The sequence below is a fragment of the Xyrauchen texanus genome, chromosome 31 (genome assembly GCF_025860055.1).
Source record: "Xyrauchen texanus isolate HMW12.3.18 chromosome 31, RBS_HiC_50CHRs, whole genome shotgun sequence".
NCBI lineage: Eukaryota > Metazoa > Chordata > Actinopteri > Cypriniformes > Catostomidae > Xyrauchen > Xyrauchen texanus.
Window position 1 is genome coordinate 21387489 of NC_068306.1, and position 12675 is coordinate 21400163.

The window sequence follows — 12675 nt, forward strand, 5'->3', positions numbered from 1 at the left end:
AGAATAAAAATTTTGTGCAGATTTCTTATTTCTTTTAACTGATCGTTTTGTTTGGCCTATGCCAAAACAAAGATCTACCCTCACCTCAATACTGAAGTAACCCCGGTCCACATAGTCGCCCAAGAAGAGGTATCGCGTCGTAGCTGGAGAGCCTCCCACCTCAAACAGCTTCATCAGGTCGAAGAACTGTCCATGGATGTCACCACACACTGCAGAGTGGAGGAGTAGGCAGCAGAGAAAGAGAAGGAGAGAGAAAGAGAGAAAAGAAAGTATTGACGAGTTGAGCTGGATGAACCATATAAGCAGACACAACAGTTTTCTCCCACATACAGAATATAGGAACAATAATCCATAGTTGATTCATACATTCATAGCTACTAAAACACAGTGCAATTGCAGCTCTGTGCTGGGCATAACCCCTTGATGTCAAAAGCATAACGCTCAAGCCATAATAAACTGATCGAACGGACCCAATTACAGCTGTGCACATCTAGGGAAATTAACCTCGTGAGTCTACATGAAACATAGATGGCCTGAAGATCTATGTTGGCTCTTTGCAACATAATTCTCTCTGAGAGAGCGAGAGAGAGAGAGAGAGAGAGAGAGTCAGACAGAGAGAGGAATGCACACTCCTGTTGTCATGGAGACATACATTTGATGACAATAAAGAATTAAATAAATGAGGAGTTTGCGTTGGCATGGAGATGCTGCCTAAGCATTTGCCCAAGAGGCCTCTCAGCCTGTAGTGTGAGCTGGTGTGGCCCCGGACAGGGATGCACACACACACACACACACACACACACACACACACACACACACACACACACACACACACACACACACACACATTTTCCCATCTGATTTTCTGTTTCCATTCTTTTTATTTCCTTTAATACTACTTAAAATAATAGATACAAATTTATATAAATGTTGATTTCATTTGACCAAATCATTCACCAATGATTTGGTCACGGTGTATGTCAAGGAGTGCAGAGAAGATACATTCTCAAAACAATCTTTCATGTAGCCTTTAATGCACTCTAACCCTAACCCTAATATTTACCAATTTGAATTGTGCAATATTTAACAAAATTCAGTTAATCCACCTCTACCTGTCAGTGGATTACCAGCTTTCTGACGGACAGGCAGCAGCTTGTGAGGCAGGGAAAATTCACTTCCACCACCTGTACCATCAGCACTGGTGCCCCCAGGGATGTGTGCTCTCCCCACTACTCTTCTCCCTGTACACCAATGACTGCACCACCAAGGACCCCTCTGTCAATCTCCTGAAGTTTGCAGACGACACCACTGTCATCAGACTTATCTGAGATGATGATGAGTCTGCATATAGAAAGGAGGTTGAACGGCTGGCTTTCTGGTGCAGTCAAAACAACCTGGAGCTGAACATGCTCAAAACAGTGGAGATGATTGTCGACTTTAGGAGGAACACCCCAACATTGTCCCCCCTCACCATTCTAAACAGCACTGTGGTAGCAGTGGAATCATTCAGGTTTCTGGGCACTACCATCTCACAGGACCTGAAGTGGGAGATACACATCGACTCCATTGTGAAAAAGGCCCAGCTGAGGTTGTACTTCCTTCGCCAGCTGAGGAAGTTCAACCTGCCACCAGTGCTGCTGAAACATTTCTACTCAGCAGTCATTGAGTCTGTCCTCTGCACTTCAATAACTGTCTGGTTTGGTGCAGCTACGAAATCAGACATCAGAAGACTACAAAGGACAGTTCGGTCTGCTGAGAGGATTATTGGTTGCCCCCTGCCCCCCCCTTCAAGAACTATACACTTCCAGAGTGAGGAAAAAGGCTGGTAAAATCACTCTGGACACCACTCACCCAACCCACTACCTTTTTGAACTGTTGCCTTCTGGCCGGCGCTTCAGAGCTCTGAACACCAGAACCGTCAGACACAGGAACAGATTTTTCCCTCAGGCTATCCATCTCATAAACAATTAAATTGCCCCATTGAGCAATAATTATGTGCAATACACAGTTTAATTTTAATTTTAATTAATATTATCCAACATATCCACTTCTGCCATTACTGACATTGCTCTGTACATAATATACAGTTTTTTGTTCTTTATATAACAGATTGTATTAGATTTGCACTACGTGTGTATGTGGGTATGTATGAAGGTGAGTGTATGTACGTATATGTATAATTATTTATTTTGTGTTCTTTTCTGTTTTTAATTACCTATGTCTTGCTGCTGTTTTTGGTATTATTTGTATTGTTGTGCACTGGAAGCTCCTGTCACCTAGACAAATTCCTTGTATGTGTAAGCATACTTGGCAATAAAGCTGATTCTGATTCTGATTCTTAAATATTACTCAAACTTAATGGAACTTCGGTTTGAAATTAAAATGCATTATAGGGGCACCTGGCAGGGTTGCTCTCTTTCCCCATTATTGTTCTGTTTTGCCCTGGAACCATTAGCAGCCGTGAAAAGAAAGGAGGATGATTTCTCATGGGTGATGGCGGGAGGTGTGGCGCAATTGCTTTACGAAGATGATATTTTATTATTCGTCTCCGACCCCACTAGATCTATGCCTTGCCTCCACAGAATTATTAATTCCTTTTCTAAGTTCTCAGGATACAGATTTAATTGGTATAAATCCGAAGGTTTCGCTCGGACAGCGTACTGCCTGGTAACGGCTTTTCAGCCGCGCGTTTTAATTCAGACATTTATTTAAATGTTGCTTCGAGCATATGGCTAAACCCAAAGTTATGTATTAATAAGTCCCCTTTCTGCTTGACAGAGTGGAGAGTGAGGGAGGTTAATACACTCAGTGGCCTATATGAGAGTGGAGTGTTGAGATCCTTTGAAAATTTCATTCAACATTTTGGGATTCCCAGGTCTCAATTTTTCAGGTATTTACAGCTGCACCACCTGCTCTGTACTATTTTTGGGAGTAGCATACACCCTACAGTGGAAGACGCTCTGGGATTGGCGATTACTGCTTTTGGAAAAGATCATTAGGCATCAGTGTATTACTCCCTGCTAATTCAGAGTCTGGGGGACGGAGCTTCAGCTTCTCTCAATAGATTATGGGAGAAAGATTTACACTTGGAATTCGAGGAGGGAGTGTGGGCTAGCATTCTAATAAACGTCAAGTCTACATCTAGAGATGCAAGGGTGTGCCTTATGCAATTTAAGATTTTACATCGATCCTGTTGGACCCCTTCTAGATTGTATAGGCTTGGTCTTAAAGACACACCCACATGCTGGCAATGCCAATCAGAAGATGGGGACACAACCCATGTTTTTTTGTGGTGTGTTAAGATCCAATAATTTTGGATGAGGGTTCAGAGTTTTATGTGTGAAGTATTGGGCACTCAAATTTAATTTTGCCCCAGACTCTGTATTTTAGGAGGTCATTAATATAGGGGATAAATGCAGGGGAAAAATGTGTGCACAATTATTAGGCAACTATTAGTGTGCACAATTATTAGGCAACTAAATTATAAAAATAATTTCTCCCAATTCAGTTGTTTATTCTCAATTTTTAGAGTAAGTGCAACAAATATGTAACACAAAATGACAATTAAATAAAATGTTTGTCCTTTAAAAAATATTCAGTAACCAACATAGACACCCTTCTTTTCAATAACTGCCATGAGCCGTCCATCCATGGAGTTCTTGAATGTTTACAATCAACATTCGCTGAAGCAGCAACCACAGCCTTCCAAATGCTGTTCAAAGAGGCATATTGTCTTCCCTCACTCTAAATCTCATGTTTGAGAAGGGCCCACAAGTTCTCAATAGAATTTAAGTCAGGTGAGGGAGAGGGCCAAGTCATTATTTGGGCATCTTTGAGGCCCTTGCTGGCTAGCCAAGCAGTGGAGTACTTGAATGCATGTGATGAAGCATTGTCCTGCATAAAGATCATGGCCTTCTTGAATGCTAAGGAGTTTTTCCTGTACCACTGTTTGAAGAAAGTACTTTCCAGAAACTGGCAGTAGGTTTTGGAGATGAGTTTCAGTCCAACTTCAACTCGAAATGGTCCAACTACCTCATCCTTAATGATAGCAGCCCATACCAGTACCCCTCCTCCACCTTGGTGGCACCTGACTTGAAGTGGTGCCCTGTGTCCATTAGTGATCCAGCCCTGGCCCCATCCATCTGGTCCATCAAGAGTCACTTTTATTTCATCTGTCCATAAAAACTTTGAAAATCTGTTTTCAGGGATTTCTTTGCCCAATCTTGACACTTCACCTTGTGAATCTTATTCAGTGGTGGTCATGTTTCAGCCTTCTTGACCATGGCCATGTGTCTAAGCACTTGACCCCTTGTACTTCTGGACACTCCAGGTAGGTTTCAGTCCTGGAATATGGTGGCACTGGAGGATAATGGCTTCCTGGTAGCTTCACGTTTAATTCTTCTCAAGTCTTTTGCAGTTAATTTGAGCCTTTTCTTCTCCATGTGTTTTTTGCACACCAGTTGACTATTTTTGGTGTGTATACTCAAGTGTGGGATATTTGTTGAGGGTAAGGGTGGGGTTGGGGATTGGCAGGGGGAAATGGAAAAATGGGGTTTAAATGTTGATTCTGTGTATATATATTTTGCTTTTCTGTGTCAATTGTGTGAATCGATAAAAAGAGATGGAATAATTGTTAAAAAATAAATAAAATAGGCATATTTGTGGAAAAAATATCTAATATTTGAGTTACATAAAAGCTTTTTATTTGTTTTCTTCCTAATTGTCCTTGAAATAGTGGTCAAGAACCCCCGCCCACCCCCAAAACAAAAATGGTTTGGCCACTGATCAAAATTTGATGTTGTCATTTGATTTGAAGTTCAGTAGGCTAACGTTACGATCAAAATGTCCGGTCAGCACAAGTCTGGTGCTCAGAAAAGAAAAGAAAAGAGAAGAAGGGAAGAAGAAAATAGAGGCCTTCGAGATGTCCTAAACAAATATTTTAAAAAAGGTGGTGACGGAGAAGCTGGAACTAACGTTAGTAAAGTCAACGTAGAGCAAGGTAAGAAACAGCGCAGCCAACGTTTATGAGTGTTGTCAAAGACCGGTACTTCGGTACCAAGTCGGTACTAATTTTGTTTTAAGCGTCACGCCACAGTACCAGGTTTTCTCAAACCCGGTACTTGATGCTGCGATGCATGCCCGAGCGCGTGCATGCCCGAGCGGCGTGCAGTTGCGTCCTCTTCATAAAAGTGCTGAGACATTGCGACCGGCGGTGCTGCTGATGTGGTGGCTGTAAATCCACTTGTTGATAAGAAAGGAGGAAAGAGACACATATGGAAATATTTTGGATATTAGCTCATAATAGCGACGCGGCGCGCTCGTTTTTACAGGCGCGCAAGTTCATTGTTGCATGAGGGGAACAGGAGAGGAAGAGCAGAGGAGGGGAGAAGAACAAGAGAGGAAGAGCAGAGGAGGGGAACAGGAGAGGAAGAGCAGAGGAGGAGAACAGGAGAGGAAGAGCAGAGGAGGGGAGAAGAACAAGAGAGGAAGAGCAGAGGAGGAGAACAGGAGAGGAAGAGCAGAGGAGGGGAACAGGAGAGGAAGAGCAGAGGAGGGGAACAGGAGAGGAAGAGCAGAGGAGGGGAACAGGAGAGGAAGAGCAGAGGAGAGGAACAGGAGAGGAAGAGCGGAGGAGGGGAACAGGAGAGGAAGAGCAAGGGAAAAGGAGAGATCTGGGCATGGGGGGGCCCATCTAAGATTATCTTGTCCCGGGCCCAGGCAAGACTGTCAGCTGGCCTGCATGCAGTATATACAGTACATTTTTAATCTTAATGTAACTTCTTTCATTTTTTTAGCGCAGCGATTTCAAAGATTCAACGTTCACGTTGCAAGGAGGACTTCATGTGACTGTAAAACATGATTCCAGATTGTTCTTCACCCAGCAAAGTTTCAGCATTTGATAAACAGTAAACCAATGTTTTTTCCCCTTTTACTCTGGTGTGCTGAGGAACTACCATGCCATACTGTTACTATAGTGAATGTTGTCTAGGATGCTAAAATTTTGCCTACTGCAACGAACTGCGAGATTTCAGTCTAATGAAAACTCATTAACGTATTGGAGAAGAAACTGTAAATAGAGTGGGCAATTTCATCCCAACCTTCTGTTTCAGGATGTAAGTCAACACAGAAAACAAAACCATGCTTGTCAAGCGATCTCATGGGGCCTTTAAAATTTCTGTGAAACTCCAGCCTTTTAAATGTGACTACATTTTGTAAGTAGTTTATGTGTATGTGTGTGTGTGTGTGTGTAGCAAATGTCCAGATTGTGTGATATGACCTACTGTTAATGCGTCACCATGCTTGAGATTTGTGAGAAACTTGCAAAAAACTCTCACTTCCTGTTATTCCCACTTCTCTTGTGATGATACTTTACAAGAGGGTCACAAGCATTCTGTCAACCTTTGCCTAAGCAGCTCCTTTAATTAAAAATCAATACCCAAATCAATAGATCCATACTTAAAATCACCATTCATTTAGCTTTTAATGTCTCTTATGAACCGGCTTAAATTAAAATTCCCATTGTCAAATGAATAAGCGAACTCATCTGCGCTAAACCATAAAGCAGCCGCAAACAGTACGGCGAGTCCGACATAAATGCAAAATGGACCATTATCATGAACCATTAACACACATTATAGAGCACAAGCCCTAGAAGTAATCAAGCAGTGTGGCATAGTCGAGGCCTCCAGAGGAAATGAGGGTTAAAAACAGTTAAAGGAATAATTTTCTAGAAGGCCAGGGCCTACTGGGGCTGCAGTTAGCACTCTTTTTCTCTCTACTTCTCTCTTTCGTTGTGCAGGAGCAGGGTTGATGAATGACAGGGAGGTGACAAGCTGAACTCTCATGGTTATCTGTGTGCACTCATTCTTCCACCAACTGGTAAAGCGATTCTACCAGCCCCGCCCCCTGTGTTCAGCCTCTCACAATGTGCTTGGTTCCCTTCCATCACTCTGCCTCCTTTATTGCACCCAAGCCATCGATAAACACACTGATACGTCTTGGGAAATGGTTAACAGCACCATAAATCTTTTTCTCATAAGGCCGCAGTAGTTGTTACAAACTCGTACAAAGGAATACATTATTTTAAAGCAGTAGTTCACCAAGAAAATTCTTAAGTTTTTTATTTAACCTTGTGCCATTCCAACAGTTCTGGGTGTAATATGATTATTACAAAGTAATTATTTACTACTTTTTAGGTAAAAAAAACACATTACATTTTAAATTCTAATAATCAGAGTGCAGTTACTCAGTTGCCAACTCAACACAGCACCGAAATTGTTTATCATAGAAATGTACTCAAATAATGACAAAAAAATTGATCGTTGACATTAATGTATTATTATGGAAAAAAAATTATGCCATAATTTACTCACCCTTATATTGTTCCAAACCCATTTACTTTCTTCCGTGGAACGCAAAAAGAGACAATATGACAGCCTCAGTCACCATTCACTTTCACTGTATAGAAAAAAGATCCATCCGCCATCGTGTTGCGGTTGCCAGGGATGTGAGTGGCGCGCAGCGACCTGAGTACTGACTCCAAAAGTGGCCGAGTTGTGACATATGACGAGAGCGCACACAGCCTTGGCAATTTATGTACGCTGCCATTGCGGTGCTGTCTGAATGGATCAAGACGTGCTTGCCCCGGGTTAGTGGGAGAAACCTCTGTAGGGCAAGAGATACAGCCAACAACTCTAGGCATTTGATGTGCCAATGCTGCTGGGGTCCTGTCCAGAGGCCAGCGTACCCATTGCACATGGTGCCCCAACCCCATTGAGAGGCGTCTGTGGTCACCACGACACGTCTGGACACCTGCTGCAAGGGGACTCCGGTCCGCAGAAAGCAGAGGCCTGTCCAAGGGTTGAAAGTCTGATGGCAAGAAGGGGTGATTGTCATATCCATCTCGGGACTCGAGTCTGTAGCCAGTGCTGAAGTGGTCTCATATGCATCAACCTGAGCAGCGCGGCCACGGCTGAGGATGCCATATGCCCCAGGAGGCTCTGGAATTGTCTTAGAGGAACCGCTGTGCCAGGCTCGAAGAGAGCGAGGCACCTGAGCACTTACTGAGTGCACTCGATGGTGAGACGCGCTATCATTGAGACGGAGTCTAACTCCATGCCGAGAAAAGAGATGCTCTGAACGAGCTTGCTCTTTTCCCAGTTGACCTGAAGCCCTAGACGGCTGAGGTGCCTGAGCACCTGGTCCCTGCGAGCACACAGTAACACTCGAGAGTGAGCCAGGATGACTCAGTCGTCGAGGTAGTTGAGTATGCGGATGCCCACTTCCCTTAGCGGGGCAAGAGCTGCATCTGCGATCTTCGTGAAGACACGAGGGGACAGGGACAGGCCGAAGGGGATTTGTACTTAAACGCCTGGCCGTCGAACATGAACCGTAAGAAGGGTCGATGTCGAGGCAGAATGGAGACATGGAAGTACGCGTCCTTCAGGTCTACCACCGTGAACTAATCTAGCTGTCGAACGCAGGTAAGAATCTGTTTCTGTGTGAGCATTTTGAAAGGGGGTCTGTGTAAGTCCGGTTGAGAACTCGCAGGTCCAAGATTGGTCACAACCCGCCACTTTTTTTGGGTACGATGAAGTAAGGGCTGTAGAAACCCTTCTCCATCTCAGCTGGAGGGACGGGCTCTATCGCATCCTTGAGGAGCAGGGTTGTGATCTCTGCTCGTAAGGTGCTGGCTTTCTCGCAGCGCACGGAAGTGGAGCGAACACCGCTGAAATGAGGCGGGAGCCGGGTGAACCGAATCGGGTAGCTGAGTCGGATGGTCCTGGCCAGTACGCATCCAAACTCAACGCGAGGGGCACTAATGGGACGATCGCTTTTGACGTACCGGGCGGGGCTTTGCGGTGGGGGGAGCAGGTAATAGTGCGTCAGGAGGCAGAAGAGTGTCCCGAGGCTTGGGTGCTGAGAAAAGACTCAAAGCACTTACGGCAGGGGGCGGGTTAGAGACAGAGGAAGAGGTCCTAGAGAGGCCAAGGGAGACGGGGCGTTGAGAAGCGTGCCTTGTCAACGTTGCGCATCTCAAACATGTTTAGCCAGAGAAGACGCTCATGGACCCTGAGGGTGGCACGAAGTTCCTACAGCACGTCAGGGTCGGAACTACCCAGGTGCAGATCTTTGAGTGCCTTGGCTTGGTGAACTTGCAGGAGAGCCATGGCATGCAGGGCAGAGGTATCCTGTCCGGTGGCACTGTAGACTTTCCCGGCTCAAGGGAGAATGCCGGCTGGCCGTGAGGCGAGCTGCCCTCATCCTGAGCACGGAGGGAAGCAAGCAAGCGTGCCCGGGGGGTGGTTCGTGGGGATTTAGCCGGAAGTGGCTTTCTCCCGTGAGGAAAGAAAGCCACGACCGCAATGTTACCATGGCTATGTTCTCGCACTGAGAACATGAACAATTCATAAAATGCTGCCTGCAGGTGATTGAAATCAACCTCATCCAGGAACTACATAGAGGCGGAAAAACATCTTTAAAAAGACACGCCCTGAAAAGGACGTTCAACGCCTGCTGTGTATTGCTCTTTTATGAGTGGGAACTCAAACTCTTTTAAAGGAAATAAACGCTTTTAGGAGGAGAAACACTCTTTCAGGCAATGAAAGCGATGTCGAAGCGCCCAGGGGTTGTGGACTGCACAGTGTGCAAAGAGAGAAAACGTCAGCTGGAAACGCGCCGTAGATCCAACAGCAGTGCTTCTTGCCAACAGAGGTGAGTGAAACAGTGGTGAACTCAGCTTTGCTGTTGCACAACTGTTCGGCTCCGAAAAAAAATTCTGACTGGCACTCGCTGCCCCGCTTCCCTTTATACCCATATGTCCGGGCGGGGCATGCAAATTCTGTCTGCCAACTTGACATTGGCCTTTTCTCAGTTTCAGAGGTACATTTGGGGTCCCAGGAAGACCCCTTGTGTCACTTAATTTGACACAACGTTGAGTGAGTGACAGAAGGGGAACATATATACAAAGAATCAAACTTAACTCCAACTATTACCCATCCCAATCCCACCCTAACCACAACAACATAACAGTGGTCCCAAATGGCTTAGACACACATATGCACAAAAAAGAACAAAAACAAATAAATAGATAAATAAACAAATAATAAAAGAAAACACAACAACAATAATAACACAACTACAAATGTCAAATACCTGACCCATTTCTCAACAAACACTTTATACCTCCCTATTCCTCTGAATGCTACTTCCTCAAATGAACCACTACTCTTCCCATCTCCGAGCACCACTCCTGAAAAGAGGGTGCTCTAGCCAACCTCCAGCCCCTCAAAATAATCTGCCTGGTGATCATGACACTGGTTCAGACCCAAGCCTTTGTGTGTCTACTTTCATTGTCAATGACTGCCCCATCACCCATGATACAGAGTTTGGGGCACATCACACACCAGACTCTGCACCTTTAACCAAAACTGTTCAAAAATTCAACACCACCCCAAAAGACATGGGCTAAATCTCCGTCCTCTCATTGGCATCGCCAGCTGGTGGGTGTGTCTTTAAGACCAAGCCTATACAATTTAAAGGGGGTCCAATAGAACCTTGTAAAATCTTGAATTGTATAAGGTGCACCCATGCATCTCTAAATGCAGTTTTTATATTTCTTAAAAATCCTAGCCCATTCTCCCTCCTCCAATTCCAAGTTTAAATCTTTCTCCTATAATCTCTTTAGAGTGGTCAAGACTCCATCCCCAAGACTCTGAATCAATAAGGAGTAAAATACACTGATGCCTCATGGCCTTTTCCAAAAGCAGAAATCACCTCTCCTAGAGTATCTGCTGCTCTAGGGGGTGTATGTTATTCCCAAATATAGTACAGAGCAAGAGGCGTAGCTGAAGATACCTAAAAAAACTGAGATCTGGGAATCCCAAAAATGTAACAAAATTTTCAAAGGATCTCATCACACCACTCTCATAAAGATCACCGAGTGTATTAATCCCCTCGCAATCCACTCTGACCAACAAAAAGGAGACTTATTAATGCATAGTTTGGAGTTTAGCCATAGGCTCTAGGCAACATTTAGATAAACATCTGAATTAAACACTCTGGACACTTTTGTTAATACTGAGTGCAAATGTGAAATAACAGGGTGATTTAACGTCTCTGGTTAGATTAATGGAAAGGCTTTGGAAAAAAATAGGGGCAAAAACTTCTTGTTCAATGCAGAACCAGGGAGGGGCTCTTTCAGGTGGAAGTGACCAATGAGCCAAATATCTGAGATGAATGCATAATAATAAAACAAAATCTTGGGTAGGCCTAGCCCACCTTTGTAAATCGGCCTATGCAGATTATTACAATTTAATCTGGGGCGCTTACCACTCTAAATAAAAGACTTCACTATACTCTCAAATTGCTTGAAATAAGAGAGGGGGACATCTGTAGCAGGTAGTTACATTTTGAAATGCAGTGCATTTTAATAAAATGAACCTTCCCAATTATCGATAAATGTATTGAAGCCCACCTGTCAACATTGCTCGAAAACCTTTTTATTTAAGGGCCAAATTTACTCTAAATCAGACAAATTTGTTGGGAATAAAATACCCAAATACTTAATGCTCGGTTTGGATCACTGGAAGGCGTCAGGCTGAAATGTCATAAATGGACATTACGCTGTCAGTTGACATGTATCCTGAGAGTTTGGAAAAGGAATTAATAATTCTGTGGAGGCAAGGCATTGAGTAGGGTCAGAGATGAATAATAAAATATAATCTGCATAAAGCAGAAGCTTATGCGCCACGCCTCCCGCCACCACCCCTGGAAAATTATCCTCCTTTCTTACCGCAGCTGCTAATGGTTCCAGGGCAAGACAGAACAATAATAGGGAAAGAGGGCAACCCTGATGGGTGCCTCTCTCCATTGTAAAATAATCTGAAATTAATCAATTTGTTTGGACCGCTGCTACAGGGTATCTATAAAGTAACTTGATCCAACCAATAAATGTACTCCCAAACCCATACATTTCCAAAATCTTAAAAAGCTAATCCTATTCTACCATATCAAATGCCTTTTCTGCGTCAAGTGAGATGGCAGCGACCGGAGACTGATCATTCGCTACTGACCACATAATATTGATAAAACACCTAATGCTATCAGAAGAGCAGTGGCCCTGAATAAACCCCACCTGATATATATGTATAACAGATGTCATAACTTTACTGTAGCGAATCAGCTCTATATTCTTCCACCATTAGGAAGCGAATCAGCTCTATGAAATATTAATAATCAATCATAACTTGTTATAATCGATTATGAATATTTGGATCAGTTAATCGGGTTAACTTGATGTAACTACATTAACATTACAACCAAATACTCGGTTCATCCCGTGAACACTCAATTTTGGTTATTAATTAATTGATTAATAGAAATGTACATTTCCGGGGCAAGGGAAATGTCTTTCTTACTAAGTATTAAGAGCAAGTAGTCAAAATCTATGATTAGTGACTTTAGATATGAGCTTGAGACACAGACAACTTTACATGTGACATGAACAAGACTTTATTAACTAGACTAAACATTTAAACTACTCTAACATACATATACATACATTCATACAGTTTACCAAGGGAAAGAGGGCTGAAGCAGAATACAGGAAGGCAAGAAGTTATAGCATTGTTTGAAGTTCAGCAGATCAACAGCCTGAGCAAACCATCATATTAG

The 12675-nt window shown here is 43.6% G+C and overlaps 2 protein-coding genes across 2 annotated transcripts in view; one reads left to right on the top strand and one right to left on the bottom strand.

The window, feature by feature from the left end:
• LOC127624720 (tetratricopeptide repeat protein 1-like) overlaps positions 1-12675 on the top strand; it is a 472844-nt gene that overhangs the window by 206750 nt on the left and 253419 nt on the right. The window lies entirely within an intron of this gene.
• The window catches only part of LOC127624715 (protein phosphatase 3 catalytic subunit alpha-like), a 70460-nt gene that overhangs the window by 27750 nt on the left and 30035 nt on the right, over positions 1-12675 (bottom strand). The window contains exon 3 of the mRNA XM_052099568.1: positions 85-209. Within this exon, the coding sequence (XP_051955528.1) occupies positions 85-209 (125 nt within the window). The remainder of the gene's footprint in view (positions 1-84; positions 210-12675) is intronic.